Source organism: Salmo trutta, chromosome 14 (genome assembly GCF_901001165.1).
Source record: "Salmo trutta chromosome 14, fSalTru1.1, whole genome shotgun sequence".
Taxonomy (NCBI): domain Eukaryota; kingdom Metazoa; phylum Chordata; class Actinopteri; order Salmoniformes; family Salmonidae; genus Salmo; species Salmo trutta.
The window spans coordinates 54,477,733-54,496,436 of record NC_042970.1 but is presented as its reverse complement, the minus strand read 5'-3'; the positions used below and the strand labels follow the sequence as shown (position 1 = coordinate 54,496,436).

At 41.2% G+C, this 18,704-nt stretch overlaps 1 protein-coding gene across 5 annotated transcripts in view; it reads left to right on the top strand.

The window, feature by feature from the left end:
* pmepa1 (prostate transmembrane protein, androgen induced 1) overlaps window positions 1-18,704 on the top strand; it is an 89,789-nt gene that overhangs the window by 66,619 nt on the left and 4,466 nt on the right. For 3 of the 5 annotated variants that reach the window (XM_029776418.1, XM_029776422.1, XM_029776420.1), the window contains exons 2-4: window positions 538-692; window positions 15,325-15,378; window positions 15,841-16,421. In XM_029776418.1, coding sequence (XP_029632278.1) covers window positions 538-692; window positions 15,325-15,378; window positions 15,841-16,421 — 790 coding nt within the window. Of the gene's footprint in view, window positions 1-537; window positions 693-15,324; window positions 15,379-15,840; window positions 17,764-18,704 lie in introns of those variants that run through there. The other 2 variants (XM_029776419.1, XM_029776423.1) reach the window with 2 other exon arrangements.

Below are 18,704 nucleotides of genomic sequence, written 5' to 3'. Positions count from 1 at the left end.
CAAAGTACTGAGTAACTGGTCTGAATACTTATGTAAATGTAATATTTCAGTTTTTAATTTTGTACAAATTTGCAAACATTTCTACAAACCAGTTTTTGCTTTGTGTGTAGATTGATGAGAAGAAAAGAGAACATTTAATCAATTTTAGAGTAAGGCTGTAACGTAACAATGTGAAAAAGTTAAGGGTTCTGAATACTTTCCGAATGCACTATAGACCTATGCAAGTTGCTTTTTGTAACATCGGACTAAGTTGTCTTCAAATACCATGGTCCCAAAATGTCCCAAACACCCTTTCCCAAAAAACTGTGCAATGTACATATCCTCCTATCTGTCCTCTTGGGTTCTTCAACTTTCTATGAATGAAGGGAGTTTCACGCACATCCAATATAATAACCGGAGCTAGACTAAAAGAGGGTCCAATACATAGTATCCTCTCACTTCTGTTGCTCCCAAACATGATATGTTGATGAAGCTTAGGTGATACAATCATCAAGTATTCCACTTCCACTAGCTCTGACCTCTCCCTTCTCTCTCCAGCCCAGTTGGAGTTTGTGCAGATCCTGGTGATCGTGGTGGTGATGATGGTGATGGTGGTGGTGATCACCTGCCTGCTCAACCACTACCGCCTGTCAGCACGCTCCTTCATCTCCAGGCACAGCCAGGCTCGCAGGCGCCACCTACCACTGGCCTCAGTAAGTACTCTACACTGACCAGGACGTAGACTTTACTTTACAGCCTCCACACAGACAAGGGTGTAGACTATTTTACAGCCCCTATAAGTACTTCATAATTACATCTCACTGACCAGGGAATATACTTTACTTGACAGCCGCCACACAGACCAGTATGCAGCCTTGACCAGTGCTTCCCAAACTGTGGGTCAAGGCAGGGAAAGAGATAAAGGTCGCGGCATACACATTTTGGTGCATTGCACATTTTCCGGATGGACATAACACTTTCAGGGTTAACTTAAAGCTGCAATATGTAACGTTTTGGGCGACCTGGCCAAATGTACATAGAAATGTGTATTATAGATCTGTCCTTCTCATTGAAAGCCAGTCTAAGAAGCTGTAGATCTGTTCTGTGTGCGCTACTTCTATGCTTTCGGTTTTCTACACCAGCTTCAAACAGCTGAAAATACAATATTTTTGGTTGTGGAAAATATATTTCACAGCGGTTTAGATGGTACAGTGATTCTCTACACTATACTTACATGTTTTGTCGCATAAACAAAAATTAGGCGAACTATTACATTTTTTTGCAACCAGGAAATGGCAGTACTATTTCTGCATAGTGCATATTTAAATGACTATACCAGATATAAAGTATGCAGAAAAGATAATATACAGTTGAAGTCAGAAGTTTATATACACTTAGGTTGGAGTCATTAAAACTCGTTTTTCAACCACTCCACAAATTTCTTGTTAATTAATAAACTATAGTTTTAGCAAGTCGATTAGAACATCTACTTTGTGCAAGACACAAGTAATTTTTCCAACAATTGTTTACAGACAGATTATTTCACTTATAATTCACTGTATCACAATTCCAGTGGGCCAGAAGTTTACATACACTAAGTTGACTGTGCCTTTAAACAGCTTGGAAAATTCCAGAAAATGATGTCATGGCTTTAGAAGCTTCTGATAGGCTAATTGACATAATTTGAGTCAATTGGAGGTGTACCTGTGGATGTATTTCAAGGCCTACCTTCAAACTCAGTGCCTCTTTACTTGACATCATGGGAAAATCAAAAGAAATCAGCCATGACCTCAGAAAAAAAATGTGTACACCTCAAATTGTACACCTGGTTCATCCTTGGGAGCAATTTCCAAACGCCTGAAGGTACCACGTTCATCTGTACAAACAATAGTACGCAAGTATAAATACCATGGGACCACGCAGCCGTCATACTACTCAGGAAGGAGACGCGTTCTGTCTCCTAAAGATGAACGTACTTTGGTGCGAAAAGTGCAAATCAATCCCAGAACAAAAGTATCTATATCCACAGTAAAACGAGTCTTATATCGACATAACCTGAAAGGCCGCTCAGCAAGGAAGAACTGCTCCAAAACCGCCATAAAAAAGCCAGACTACGGTTTGCAACTGCACATGGGGACAAAGATCGTACTTTTTGGAGAAATGTCCTCTGGTCTGATGAAACAAAAATAGAACTGTTTGGCCGTAATTACCATAATTTATGTTTGTAGGAAAAAGGGGGAGACTTGCAAGCCGAAGAACACCATCCCAACAGTGAAGCACGGGGGTGACCCTACAATACTATTTCTAGGGTCAATTTTAGATCAATGTTATGCATTTTCAGCAATACCAAAACAAATGGTCTATTGATTCTGTATCCTCACAACAAAATCTGCAGAGCTGCAATGATTGCATGCCCCAAGTGCATGCCCCAAATATTCAACATTTTGTTGGTGGTAAGAATTCTGTACAATAATCTTTGCTGAAAAGCACGATGTCTTGAATCTTGTCATTTTTATTTTTTTATTTAACCTTGATTTCAACAGGAAGGCACATTGAGATTAAAAATCTTTTACAAGAGAGCCCTGTACACATTACAATAAAAACAGAATATTAAAACATACACGTGTATAAAACAATATAATTCAGCACACAATTAACAAAAATTAACATTTAATAAAAGCAATCCCATTCAACTACATAGAGGTCCTCAATCAATAATTTAAACTGCCTGAGTGGCACGTACATCTAGCTGCAGTGAACTCTGCTTATTGTTCCACAAATTAGGTATAAAAAACTAAATGTAGATTTTCCTAAGTCTGTGGAGACTGAAGGGATCTCTAGTGTTATCTATTCCTGTGAACGGGTTTGGTAACTTATTATTCTTATCTTAATTAATGAAGTTACATATGGAGGGAGTTTCTGTAAGATTGCTTTGTAAATAAATAAATGAGAATTCAGCTCTCTTCTTACAGACAGTGAGGTCCATCCCACATTTTTATACAGACTACAATGATGAGTCCTAAAATTGTCCCTGTGATAAAACATACTGCGGAATGGTAGACTGCGTCCAAGGGTTTTAAAACGGAGGTTGCCGTATGCATGTAAACGATTTCACCAAAATCCAATACAGGCAGAAGCGTTGCTTTAACAATATTTCTCCTATTTTTAATACTAAGGCATGAAATACATTCAAGTATAAAGCCTGCAGAGATAAAATGGCGATTAAATGCATTAATGATATAAATTTTGTCAGTAATAGGGACAGAATCTAAATTAATTTATTGGGGGAGAGAAGAGGGGTTTTACAACCCTTCAGTCATTTAACAGATTTCCAAAATTTTGCTGGGTTCCCTGTACATTCAGATAGTGTATTAACATAATAATCAGATTTTGCTTTTTTAACTAGTTTTACACACAGATTTTACAACCGCCTAAAAGACTGCCAGTCTGGGTCTGGGAGTCTGTGAATCTAGCTTTGGCCCAGGCAGCATCTCTGTTGTGTATGACTTCAGATAGCTCTGGACTGAACTAAGGGCAAAACCAATTTTTAATTCTACATTTTTTAAAGGGAGCATGTTAATCTACAATACATTTGAAAAGTGGTTAAGAACCAACTCTGGGTCAGGTATAGATGCAATACAATCAAAATCACCAAAATAAATGTCACAAAAAAGGCCTGTTCATTGAAAAGTTAAAAATTTCTCTTGTTGATAAAACAAGGTTTGGATCGAGGCATCCGTATATCCCTGACACATGCAATAGGACAGTGGTCACTAATATCCAAAGCAAATACCCCACTCCCAGCATATTTATGTGGAGTATTTGTAATTATGAGGTCAATCGAAGTCGACTTTGTAGGGTCCTTTTAAGTTTGAATGAGTGGACTTTGTAATCAGCTGGGTCAAATTTAGATTAGTACAAAAATTATTTAGACAATCAGCATCCTGCGTTCCCCATGCAAGATTAAAATCTCCAGCAATCAACACCTCTGGTGTAATAGAAATGGCAATTAAATCAGTGAGTTTGTTTAGTACACACTTCTTGGCGGAAGGTGGATGATAGATTCCTATAACTGTAATTCTTGAGTTGGAACACAACTGCAGATTTAAAGCCAACAATTAAAATAGTTTAGGACTGGAAGTAGCCTTTAACAGAGACACACAAATAAGATTATTTGTGTAAATAGCAACACCACCACCTTTGCCTTTCCTATCATCCCTAAACACATTGTAACCATCCATAGCAACATCCTATATCAACTCATACACCCTGTACCATGGAATCGGTACATCAAAAATCTCTATTTAGCAATCCTTATTGCACAGCTGTCAACATCCTGGTCCTCAAATGAAACCAGGATGTTTATGCTATTTGTATTCCTCCGCTCGTTTTGATCCTTTTATATTGGGCAGACAGACCAGTTCTACTCAAATTCTATTTGTCAAATGAGGCGAATACAACAGGTGTAGACCTTACCATGAAATGCTTACTTGCAATCCCTTAACCAACAATGCAGTTCAAGAAATAGAGTTAAAAAAATCTAATCAATCCAAAAGTAACACAATAAATGTACAAAACAATAACGACGCTATATACAGGGGGTACCGGTACCTAGTCATTGTGCAGGGGTACAGGTTAGTCGAGGTAATTTGTAAAGTGACTATGCATAGATGATAAACAGTGAGTAGCAGCAGTGTGAAAACAAAAGGGGTATGTAAAAGGGGTATAATGTAAATAGTCCGGCTGGCCATTTGATTAGTTGTTCAACAGTCTCTTGGCTTGGGGGTAGAAGCTGTTAAGGAGCCTTTTGGTCCTAGACTTGGCGCTCCGGTACCGCTTGCCGTGCGGTAGCAGAGAGGACAGTCTGACTTGGGTGACTGGAGTCTTTGACAATTTTTTGGGCCTTCCTCTGACACCGCCTAGTATATAGGTCCTGGATGTCAGGAAGCTTGGCCCCAGTGATATACTGGGCCGTACGCACTACCCTTTGTAGCGCCTTACGGTCAGATGCCGAGCAGTTGCCATACCAGGTGGTGAAGCAACCGGTCAGGATGCTCTCGATGGTGCAGCTGTAGAACTTTTTGAGGATCTGGGGACCCATGCCAAATATTTTCAGTCTCCTGATGGGGAAAAGATGTTGTCATGCCCTCTTTACAACTGTCTTGGTGTGTTTGGACCATGATAGTTTATTGGTGATGTGGACACCAAGGAACTTGAAAGTCTCGATGTGCTCCACTTCAGTCTTGACGATGTTAATGGGGGCCTTTCGGCCCTCATATTCCTGTAGTCCAAAATCAGCTCCTTTGTCTTGCTCACATTGAGAGAGAGGTGGTTGTCCTGGCCCAACACTGCCAGGTCTCTGACCTCCTTCCTATAGGCTGTCTCATCGTTATCTGTGATCAGGCCTACCACTGTTGTATCGTTAGCAAACTTAATGATGGTGTTAAAGTCGTGCTTGGCCACGCAGTCGTGGGTGAACAGGGAGTGCAGGAGGGGACTAAACACGTACCCCTGAGGGGCCCCAGTGTTGAGGATCAGCGTGGCAGATGTGTTGTTTCCTACCCTTACCACCTGGGGCCAGCCCGTCATGAAGTCCAGGATCCAGTTGCAGAGGGAGGTGTTTAGTCCCAGGGTCCTTAGCTTCGTGATGCGCTTTGTGGGCACTATGGTGTTGAACGCTGAGCTGAAGTCAAAGAACAGCATTCTCACATAGGTGTTCCTTTTGTCCAGGTAGGAAAGGGAAGTGTGGAGTGCGTTTGAGATTGCGTCATCTATGGATCTGTTGGGGCGGTATGCAAATTGGAGTGGGTCTAGGGTTTCTGCCTTGAAGGTGTTGACGTGAGCAATAACCAGCCTTTCAAAGCACTTCATGGCTACCGACGTGAGTGCTACAGGGCGGTAATCATTTTGGCAGGTTACCTTTGCTTTCTTGGGCACAGGGACTATGGTGGTTTGTTTGAAACACATAGGTATTACAGACTCAGCCGGGGAGAGGTTGAAAATGTTACTGAAGACACTTGCTTGTTGGCCCGGGCATGATTTGAGTACACTTTCTGGTAATCCGTCTGGCCCCTCGTCTTTGTGAATGTTGAGCTGTTTAAGGTCTTGCTCACATCTACTACGGACAGTGTGATCACACAGTCATCCGGAACAGCTGGTGCTCTAATGCATGCTTCAGTGTTGCTTGCCTCGAAGCCAGCATAAAAGGCATTTAGCTCGTCTGGTAGGCTCGCGTCACTGGGCAGCTTGCTGCTGGGTTTCTCTTTGTAGTCCGTAATAGTGTTCAAGCCCTGCCACATCCAACGAAGGTATTTGTATTTATTATGGATCCCCATTAGCTGCTTCCAAGGCAGCAGCTACTCTTTCTTGGGTCCAGCAAAATTAAGGCAGTTTATACAATTTTAAAAACATTACAAAACATTCACAGACCGTGTGCCCTCAGGCCCCTACTCCACCCCTACCTCATATATAGTACAAAATCCATCTCTACGTGTGTATGCATGTGTCTGTGCCTATGTTTGTGTTGCTTCACAGTCCCTGCTGTTCCATAAGGTGTTTTTGAAATCAGATTGTACTGCTTGCATCAGTTACCTGATGTGGAATAGAGTTCAATGTAGCCATGGCTCTATGTAGTACTGTGCGTATCCCATAGTCTGTTCTTGACTTGGGGATTGTGAAGAGACCTTTGATGGCATGTCTTGTGGGGTATGCATGGGTGTACGAGCTGTGTGCTAGTAGTTTAAACAGACACCTCAGTGCATTCAGTATGTCAACACTTCTTACAAAAACAAGTAGTGATGAAGTCAATCTCTCCTCCACTTTGAGCCATGAGAGATGTACATGCATATGTTCTAAACCAACCATGCTGCCCTGTTCTAAACCAATTGTAGTTATCTGGGGTTCCTCTTTGTGGTACCTGACCACACGACTGAACAGTAGTCCAGGTGCGACAAAACTCGGGCCTGCAGGACCTGCCTTGTTGACAGTGCTGTCAAGAAGGTAGGTGCAGCGTCTTATGGACATACCTCTCCCCATCTTAGCTACTGTTGTATCAATATGTTTTGACCATGACAGTTTACAATCCAGGGTAACTCCAAGCAATTTAGTCACCTCAGCTTGCTCAATTTATTACAAGAATTAGTTGAGGTTTAGGGTTTAGTGAAGGATTTGTCCCAAATACAATGCTTTTAGTTTTAGAACTATTTAGGACTAACTTATTCCTTGCCACCCACTCTGAAACTAACTGCAACTCTTTGTTAAGTGTTTCAGTCATTTCAGTCGCTGTAGTAGCTGACATGTATAGTGTTGTCATCCGCATAGACACTGGCTTTTCTCAAAGCCAGTGGCAATTCATTAGTAAAGATTGAAAAAAGTAATGGGCCTAGACAGCTGCCTTGGGGAATTCTTGATTCTACCTGGATTATGTTGGAGAGGCTTCCATTAAAGAACACCCTCTGTGTTCTGTTAGACAGGTAACTCTTTATCCACAATATAGCAGGGGGTGTAAAGCCATAACACAAGGTTTGCCAGCAGCAGACTATGATCCATAATGTCAAAGGCCGCACTGAAACAAAACAGCCCCCACAATCTTTTTATCGTCAATTTCTCTCAGCCAATCATCAGTCATTTGTGTAAGTGCTGTGCTTGTTAATGTCCTTCTCTATAAGCATGCTGAAAGTTTGTCAATTTGTTTACTGTAAAATAGCATTGTATCTGGTCAAACACGTCTTTTTCCAGTAAAGGGGGCTATTCTTAGGTAGTGGAATGACTTTTGCTTCCCTCTAAGCCTGAGGGCACACACTTTCTAGTAGGCTTAAATTGAAGATGTGGCAAATAGGAGTGGCAATATCATCTGCTATTATCCTCAGTAATTGTCCATCCAAGTTGTCAGACCCCGGTGGCTTGTGAGAGTTGTTAGACAACAATCAATTTTTCACCTCTTCCACACTAACTATACGGGATTTAAAATTACACTGCTTGTCTTTCATAATATGGTCAGTTATACTTGGATGTGTAGTGTCAGCATTTGTTGCTGGCATGTTATGCCTAAATTTGCTAATCTTGCCAATGAAAAAAATAATTAAAGAAGTTGGCAATATCTGTTGGTTTTGTGATGAATTAGCCATCTGTTTCAATGAATGATGGAGCTGAGTTTGCCTTTTTTCCCAGAATTTAATTTAAGGTGCTCCAAGCTTTTTTCTATCATCAGAGCCGGTGTAGTAGGATTCAAACTTAATCCTGTATTGACACTTTGCTTGTTTGATGGTTCATCTGAGGGCATAGCAGGATATCTTCTAAGCGTCCAGATTAGTGTCCCGCTCCTTGAAAGCATCAGCTTTAGCTCGATGCGGATGTTGCCTGTAATCTATGGCTTCTGGTTGGGATTTGTAGGTACGGTCACTGTGGGGACGACATCGTCAATGCACTTATTGATGAAGCTGATGACTGAGGTGGTATACTCCTCAATGCCTTTGGATGAATCCCGGAACATATTCCAGTCTGTGCTAGCAAAACAGTCCTGTAGCTTAGCATCCGTGTCATCTGACCACTTCCTTTATTGTGTGAGTCACTGGTACTTCCTGCTTTAGTTTTTGCTTGTAAGCAGGAATCAAGAGGATAGAATTATGGTCAGATTTGCCAAATGGAGGACGAGGGAGAGCTTTGTATGCTTCCCTGTGTGTGGAGTAAAGGTTGTCTACAGTTTTTTTTTATCTGGTTGCACATGTGACATGCTGTTAGAAATTAGTTAAGTTTGCCTGCATTAACATCCCCGGCCACTAGGAGCGCCGCTTCTGGATGAGCATTCCCTACCTCTTCCCGCTGGCACCTGCCTAGTTTTGGGGTAATGATGTAATCAATTGGTTGTAATCTTGGATTGAGCAGACCTTCCCATACAATTCTAATAACTCCATGAAAGACATAACTCTACCATTCCAATTTACAATATAATTTAAGAACAAAATACACTTTTCAAACATTCATCAACACAGGTATTTTATCAACCAGCACATTTGAGGTCAGCCATAATATTTGTTGTAATATTTGTTCTATCTTTTCAAGGGAATTAATTTGGAATTGTAGCCAGCTCTGCGATGCTTGTTTGAAAAAGTGAGATACTTTGAAAAAAAATTCAATTAATCGAAAATGAGACATGGCAATCTGCACAAAGACAAAAAAGGCAATTTTTAAACAATAGATGAGCTTTTCTTAGTAATATACCAATTAGGGTTCAAGTAAAACTTTTGTATAAGTGAAGCTTTTAGAGAGAGGTTTAGTGCTTTTATATTTAATCATCTCAACCCACTCAGTTCATATTCATTATATAGATAAGGCACGCTTTAATTTGCCTGGTTTAGCATCCCAGATAAAGCGTAATATTTTTTGCTCATATGATTTGAAAAATCAATCATCAGGAGTAGGCAGCGCCATAGGTAAGTGAGTAAAATAAGATATGACTAAGGAGTTAATCAGGGCAATTTTTCCATAAATAGAGAGGTATATACTTCTCCATAATTGCAGGATCTTGTCTATTTTTACAAGTTTTCTATTGAAATTCATTGTAGAGAGCTCATTTATATCTTTTGTTATATGAAGTGTGTCTACTTCACCGTCAGCCCATTTTATAGGTAAACTGCAGGGTAATGTAAAAGTTGTATTTTTTAAAGATCCAATGTGTAATATTGTACTGTTATCATAATTAGGTTTTATTCCAGAGAGTCCAGAAAAGTTATCTAGATCTTCAATGAGACATTGCAGCGATCTAGTTTGCAGACTTAATATAAAACTTGAGTCATTGGCATACATGGACACCTTTTGTTTTTAAGCCTTGGATTTCTAATCCTCTAATTTATTTATTTTTATTTCACCTTTATTTAACCAGGTAGGCTAGTTGAGAACAAGTTCTCATTTACAACTGCGACCTGGCCAAGATAAAGCAAAGCAATGCGACACAAAGAACACAGAGTTAGTTACACATGGAATAAACAAACATACAGTCATTAATACAATGGAAAAGGTTTATATACAGTGTGTGCAAATAAGGGAGGTAAGGCAATATATAGCCATAGTGGCAAAATAATTACAACATAGCAATTAAACACTGGAGTGATAGATGTGCAGAAGATGAGTGTGCAGGTAGAGATACTGGGGTACAAAGGAGCAAAATAAATAACAGTATGGGGATGGGGTATTTGGATGGCCTATGTACAGGTGCAGTGATCTGTGAGCTGCTCTGACAGCTGGTGCTTAAAGCTAGTGAGGGAGATATGAGTCTCCAGCTTCAGTGATTTTTGCAGTTCGTTCCAGTCATTGGCAGCAGAGAACTGGAAGGAAAGGCGGTCAAATGAGGAATTGGCTTTGAGGGTGACCAGTGAAATATACCTGCTGGAGCGCGTGCTACAGTGGGGGAAAAAAGTATTTGATCCCCTGCTGATTTTGTACGTTTGCCCACTTACAAAGAAATGATCAGTCTATAATTTTAATAGTAGGTTTATTTGAACAGTGAGAGACAGAATAACAACAAAAAAATCCAGAAAAACGCATGTCAAAAATGTTATAAAATGATTTGCATTTTAATGAGGGAAATAAGTATTTGACCCCTCTGCAAAACATGACTTAGTACTTGGTGGCAAAACCCTTGTTGGCAATCACAGAGGTCAGACGTTTGTTGTAGTTTGCCACCAGGTTTGCACACATCTCAGGAGGAATTTTGTCCCACTCGTCTTTGCAGATCTTCTCCAAGTCATTAAGGTTTCGAGGCTGACGTTTGGCAACTCGAACCTTCAGCTCCCTCCACAGATTTTCTATGGGATTAAGGTCTGGAGACTGGCTAGGCCACTCCAGGACCTTAATGTGCTTCTTCTTGAGCCCCTCCTTTGTTGCCTTGGCTGTGTGTTCTGGGTCATTGTCATGCTGGAATACCCATCCACGACCCATTTTCAATGCCCTGGTTGAGGGAAGGAGATTCTCACCCAAGATTTGACGGTACATGGCCCCATCCATCGTCCCTTTAATGCGGTGAAGTTGTCCTGTCCCCTTAGCAGAAAAACACCCGCAAAGCATAATGTTTCCACCTCCATGTTTGACGGTGGAGATGGTGTTCTTGGGGTCATAGGCAGCATTCCTCCTCCTCCAAACACGGCAAGTTGATGTCAAAGAGCTCCATTTTGGTCTCATCTGACCACAACACTTTCACCAGTTGTCCTCTGAGTCATTCAGATGTTCATTGGCAAACTTCAGACGGGCATGTATATGTGCTTTCTTGAGCAGGGGGACCTTGTGGGTGCTGCAAGATTTCAGTCCTTCACGGTGTAGTGTGTTACCAATTGTTTTCTTGGTGACTATGGTCCCAGCTGCCTTGAGATCATTGACAAGATCCTCCCGTGTAGTTCTGGGCTGATTCCTCACCATTTTCATGATCATTGCAACTCCACGAGTGAGATCTTGCATGGAGCCCCAGGCCGAGGGAGATTGACAGTTCTTTTGTGTTTCTTCCATTTGCGAATAATCACACCAACTGTTGTCACCTTCTCACCAAGCTGCTTGGTGATGGTCTTGTAGCCCATTCCAGCCTTGTGTAGGTCTACAATCTTGTCCCTGACATCCTTGGAGAGCTCTTTGGTCTTGGCCATGGTGGAGAGTTTGGAATCTGATTGATTGATTGCTTCTGTGCAGAGGTGTCTTTTTTACAGGTAACAAGCTGCAGTTAGGAGCACTCCCTTCAAGAGTGTGCTCCTAATCTCAGCTCGTTACCTGTATAAAAGACACCTGGGAGCCAGAAATCTTTCTGATTTGAGAGGGGGTCAAATACTTATTTCCCTCATTAAAATGCAAATCAATTTGTAACATTTTTGACATGCGTTTATCTGGATATTTTTTGTTGTTATTCTATCTCTCACTGTTCAAATAAACCTACCATTAAAATTATAGACTGATCCTTTCTTTGTCAGTGGGCAAATGTACAAAATCAGCAGGGGATCAAATACTTTTTTCCCCCACTGTACATGTGGGTGCTGCTATGGTGACCAGTGAGCTGAGATAAGGCGGGGCTTTACCTAGCAAAGACTTTTGATGACCTAGAGCCAGTGGGTTTGGCGACAAATATGAAGCGAGGGCCAGCCAACGAAAGCATACAGGTCACAGTGGTGGGTAGTATAATGGGCTTTGATGACAAAACGGATGGCTCTGTGGTAGACTGCATCCAATTTGCTGAATAGAGTTTTGGAGGCTATTTTGTAAATGACATGGCCAAAGTCAAGGATCGGTAGGATAGTCAGTTTTACGAGGGTATGTTTGGCAGCATGAGTGAAGGATTCTTTGTTGCGAAATAGGAAGCCGATTCTAAATTTCATTTTGGATTGAAGATGCTTAATGTAAGTCTGGAAGGAGAGTTTACAGTCTAACCAGACACCTAGGTATTTGTAGTTGTCCACATATTCTAAGTCAGAACCGTCTAGAGTAGTGATGCTGGATGGGCATGCAGGTTTTGGGCAGCGATCGTTTGAAGAGCATGCATTTAGTTTTACTTGCATTTAAGAGCAGTTGGAGGCCATGGAAGGAGAGTTGTTGTTATTTGATCTGATTTTATTAACTAACATTTCGATAGCCATAACGAATAGATATGTTGACAGCGGACACCCTTGTTTAACTGCTCTTGATAATTCAAAACTCTCTGAGAAGTAGCCGCTATTTACTATTCTTCATTTGGGGTTGTTATACATTACTTTTACCCATTATATAAGAGAATCACCAAAATTGAAGAAATCCAGGCATTTATAAATAAATTCAGTTCTTACTTTATCAAAGGCCTTTTCAAAATCCACTATAAATACCAGGCCTGTCGTCTTAGATGTTTCATGTTGTTCTTTTATGTCTAGTAGTTGTTGTATATTATCTCCAATGTATTGTCCATGTAAAAAAAAAGGTCTGATTAGGATGAACAATACCTGGTAAAAAAAAATCTTAATTTTGAGTGCTATGCATTTCACTAGTATTTTTGCATCAACATTGCAGGGTGTCAGGCCTCCAGTTTTTTAGACTGGATCTTTATATTTTCCATCTGGGTCTTGTTTTAATAATAGTGAAATCCAACATTTCTGCTGAGTACCTGACAGACTACCATTTCTATAGGAGTAGTTAAAACAAGCTAGCTATGAAGCTTTGAGAATATCAGAAAAGGCCCTGGGGTTTTTCCAGACTGAAAGGATTTTATAGCCTCAAAGTTCTTCATCTATAATTTAGTCTTCGCACTGATCTTTTTGTACATTTTTTTGTATTTGCAAATAATTCCTTACAGTAATCGTCATTCAGAGGTTGAGGATGAGACGGAATAGAGAACATCTGCTTCAAATATTTAGCTTCCTCTTTTAAAATATAATTTGGAGAATCATAATAACGAGTTTCTGCAAATTCTTTTCGGGAGCATTCCTGTGTTGGAGATTCAGGAAGAATTTGGTGAATTTTACTCCATATTCCATCCAGTTTGTTTTATTTTTGTAATAAATTACATTAGATCGTTCTTGAATAAGTTCCTCCAGTTCTTTTTGTTTTTCCTCTAACTTATTTTGAATCTCTAATATTGTTTTTATTTTGATCTACCTGTACTATTAGTTCATGTATTTCCCTTGTTAGTCTTGGCTCTTTAGACAGAAACCACTTTTTTATTATTGATCAATTTTGAATTGAATGACTTCTGCACCTACATTTAAAGGTATCCCAAACAATAAGGAGATTTATTGAACCTATATTGTACTAAGAAAATTCAGTTACAAGTAATTTTGTCTTAGTTAAAAATAAATTGTCCTCCAGTAAACTTTGATTACATTTCCAATATTCCTGTCCATGTGGAAATTCTGTAACAGTTATTGTGAAGGCCAATTAGATGATGATCCGATTGCATTCTGTCTCCTATCAATAATTTAACATTTGACGCAAGAAAGAAAGAGAAAAGAAAGTAGTCAAGACGACTAGCTATATTAAGTCTCGTCCATGTATATCTCACAAGGTCAGGGTTTTTTAGTTTTCAAATATCCATTATTTTTAATGTGTCCATAATATTTGTGATTTCCTTAAGGGCATGGTGATGATAGTTTAGCGTTATTTATTTATATATACATATTCACACATTTGCAAAAATGTATATAAAAAAAAAAGTTTTTGCTTCGTCATTATGGGGCATTGTGTGTAGATTGATGAGGGGGGAAAACAATTTAATCCATTTTAGAATAAGGCTGTAACATAACAAAATGTGGAAAAGGTCAAGGGGTCTAAATACTTTCTGAATGCACCGTATATGGAAAAATACACGTTTTAAAATTTTGAACAATTGAACAAGATTTGTTTTCCCACAGTTGTCAAGTTGGCTAGATGTCCTTCGTTTGCAGGACCTTTGTTGATACACTCAGGAAACTGTTGAGCGTGGAAATCCCAGCACCGTTGCAGTTCTTGACACAAACCAGTGCGCCTGGCACCTACTACCATATTCCGTTCAAAGGCACTTAAATCTTTTGTCTCACCCATTCACCCACTGAATGGCACACAAACACAATCCATGTCTCAAGGCTTGAAAATCATTTTTTATTGAAGTGGATTTAACAAGTGAATAAGGGATCATAGCTTTCACCTGGTCAGTCTATGTAATGTTTTGTATACTCAGCGTTTTAATGTCTGGTGTTTCTTTCTTTGTGTGTCTTTGTGAGACAGTCAGAGGCTTACGGGAGACAGGTTGTCTGCCACATGTCTGACACATCGCCCAGTGCAGTAATCTGAAGATTCCTAAACCATATGACTGCACTGCTGCTTTCTGAATCACCCACACACACTGCTGCTTTCTGAATCACCTAGCCTGTGATTCATTCGTTAGGAGATATGGGGAATGATGCCGTGCGTGTGTGTGTTTTGGGCTAGGCAGACGTCTGTGTACTCTGCAGGAGGGGGGTATGAGTCAGAGATGACAGAGCTTTCTGTGTCACGGTCAGTGTCTGGCTGTGTGTTTGTTTAGGATTGCTTGTGTGAAGAGCACTTGAACAGTACATGTAGCTCTTGTCCAATTCACAGCCCATCTAGGTGTAGAGAACAAGGCTCAGATAGAAGGACAGGAAGTTTACAAAGGCACTCCAGTATTAGTCCTTGGGTTCTGCCTATTAAGAGATGCTATACAAGTATACCTTACTCTGTCTGGCTCTGGGGTTGATCTCATCACCTTCACCCTATGCTCTAAGGTGGTTGGCTCTTTGGCTGGAAAGGTAAGTACTCCGCTTAGTTGCACAACATGGTATCCAGTGACATGATACATTCTTCTCTTTCTTTCTCTCTCCCTCTCCTTGCACCCCACCATCGCTCTCTCAGGATGGGAGTCTGTGGTCCTCAGATGGCCCAGGGTCCACCAGTGGAATGAGCGAGGTAAGGGGGATTATGGGTAATCTTGTTTAGCCATTAAGATTTTACGTCTATAGGGGTCATCCCTAAACCCATGGACCTAAAATTCATCCCCAAATGAACGGAAATGTATTATGGATTTGTCCTCTGATATAAGAGCAGAGGGGCTATGGGTGTTTATGGATGTTCATAGCAAAGAGATGACAACGATGGTGCTGTATTGTTTTGTATGGTTGCTCGGCCCCCTGTCAATATACCCTCACTCAATATACCTTCACACACTTTTTGTCACTGTGGATAAAAAGAGTGTTCTGAACAAGAGGACCACAATGGAAATAAGTTGTTCAACTTTTTTTGTGTTATCCTCAATTATTTTAAGTGCGTTGCATCCAAATACAAGTTGTTCATTTCATCAAATTAAATCCCAAAAATGAATGACCAAATATGTGTGTTTGTGCTAACTTTCCCTCTACTCCTCCCTTACAGCAGCAGGTGTACACTCCCCGGCCCCCGGACCGCGGCCCCTCCTACCTGCAGAGGGAGCGTCTGGCTCGCTTCCAGCCCACCTACCCCTACCTGCCCCATGCCATCATTGACCTGCCGCCCACCATATCGCTGTCGGACGGCGAGGAGCCCCCGCCCTACCAGGGCCCCTGCACCTTGCAGCTTCGCGACCCCGAGCAGCAGCTGGAGCTTAACAGGGAGTCTGTCCGCGCGCCCCCCAACCGCACTGTCTACGACAGCCACCTCCTCGATACCTCCCTGTGCCCGCCGCCCAGCCTCAATGCAGGTATCAGTGCTACCACGGTAGCCACATCCGCACAGGCCTACTCCAGCCGAGTGGAAGGGGCGCCGCCGACTTATAGTGAGGTTATAGGGCACTACTACCACCCCTCTTCCCTGCCCAGGCACCACCACCAGACTTCCAGTGGCAGTGGGGGCATGGGGGGCGGAGGCGGGTTAGGAAGCCCGGGTCCGTCGCTGCTCCATGGGATACTCCAGCAGGCCCACCTGGGCAGCTTGGAGAGCAGGAACGCATGCAACAAAAAGGAGAAGCAGAAGCCTCGGCAAGTGTGACGGCGGTGTTGGTGTCGGCTGTTTATTTCTTTCTCTGCGCACTTCAGCTGAACTGTTGGTGTCAGGCAGGGTTGGGGAGGGGAGGTCGACATGGGGTGGCAGGGGGAGGCAGACGCAAAAAAAAGAAATGCCTCCACTCTGAACTTTAGCCCCCCGGTCACCGTCTTAACTGACAACCGTCGCCCCTGACTTAATTTGTATAAATATTTACTTGTTCTTTGTTGTCTCCGTGCTTACAGCTTTTTTTCTATACTGACAAATGCGAAAACAAAAAAGTTACATTTTTTTATTTTATTTTGTATTTAGGTTTATTTTGTTTTTGTATCCCTTTTGCATCATTTCTAGTCACTTATCTCCTTGTAGTTTATCCTTAGTTGCTCCGAGAGTCTTTTAGAATGACCAGGTCTTCCTTTTTTTAGATGCAGATGGCTCTTTTAGTGAGCCGCCACCTAACCCCGTCTAGCTTTGTGTACTGTCCGTGTACAGGCTTGTACAGTGCATTGATAGCAATCTTGTATCAGGTTGCCAGATTCAGGCTCTCACGGGTTGCCAGATTGAAGCTCATATGTTAGCCCTAGTTAGCCTCAGCTCATGACCCAGTTAGCCACAGTTCCGACACCCCCGTCGCTCATCAATCCACATCAGACGGTGAGTAAGCTTAGCGATGTGGTGGTCAGTGTTGGCATCCATGGAAACACATGATTGACAGCTGACTGGGTCTGTGTATCATCATGAGCACTGGAATAGAGAGTCCTTTGAGGTCAATTGAGTACAGTACTTTGCCCACTGTAGTGCTTTATGGCTATCTTGCTGTACTATCTGGACCCGTCGAGTTTAGTACTGTACTTTGAGTCTTGTCCAGTCGATTTTAGTACTGTCTTTGGGTCTTTGGACAGACAAGTTCAGGAGTTCCCGTGTGCAAATGCTCTTCATTTTTTTCTGGATCTTTTTTAAAGAGATGTTTGCACAAGATTCAAGACTGTTTATCTGGAGAAAAAGAAAAGAAGTCTGCAATATGTATCATAAGAGAGAAGAGTGTGAGCAGGGGTATTTTTGTAAACATGGATTCTAAAGAGAAAAATACATTTTTGTTTTTTATTTTTTGTCTGCTCTAGAAATAAAAGTGAAAACGGTCATCTGTTGGGGTGCCAACTCAAATGTGTTTAACATTGTGCTATCTATACATATACATCTGTATGTATATGTATCAATGTATGTGTGTAAACATATATACACGTATATAGAAACGGAAAAAAAAGTTAAAAAGCACGATTTTAGAGTTATTTATATAATTGTTGAAAATAATTGCACTATTTTTTTATATAACGAAATGGAACGAGGAAAAAAGAGACCTGGCGTTTTACGTGCATGTGTGATCATGAGTGACAGAGCCCTCAACCTTTGAACCCCCAACTTTGAACTCCAGTTCAAGTTAATTATCTGCAGAGCCCCCAGATGTCTGACCAGAAGTAGGGTGAAGTTGTTCCTAGACGCTGATCTTGGGTCAGTTTTGCTTTTTCCCTACTAATGGTTAAGGTTAAGAGAAGCTGATCCTAGATCTGTACCTAGGGGAAACTGCATCTGACCACCATTTCATAGGACTGCAGCGTACAGTAGCCTACTACACAAACAGCAGTACTGTAGGGTCAAAATCTGACTTAAAACATTTTGTGCGTGACTTTCAAATTGATCTCCTATTGATTTTAGGCAAATGTTAGAGTTAAAGTTGCAGATTTTAATTCAGGATTCTGCTCGTAGGCCCTATTCCATATGCTTAACTCTCTTTCACCTTTCTAGGCCTTTAGAAAGACAAAATCAACACAACTCCATTAACCTCAATTACCTATTATCACTCAAGATGTATTTGTCAAATCATTTATTTTGACAAACTACCTCAACAAGCAACACGTGAAGCACGTAGTCTCACCTACCTTCAGATATTTTCATGGTTAGTGCCCATATTGAATTTCAACTCATAGATTTTTAGTTTTTAATGCAAGCCTCCACCATGTGTAGGTTTGGAACAGAAAAATATTAATCAGGAAACTGAAGTTGGAGTGGTGACCTTCACCACTTTCCTCTAAGCTTTGTATCTGAATGTCAGGCCTTTGAAGCGGCCAGGTGAGAGTGAGAGCACGAGAGTGCTTTGTCAATAGAGAGCATGACTGAGCATTTAACAGGCAACTGTACGCTGCACACATCCTCCTACCGTCTGGGCTTTTCTCCAACAGGCATCTCTTAGCACTTTAATGAAGAAGGAGAGAGATGCAATC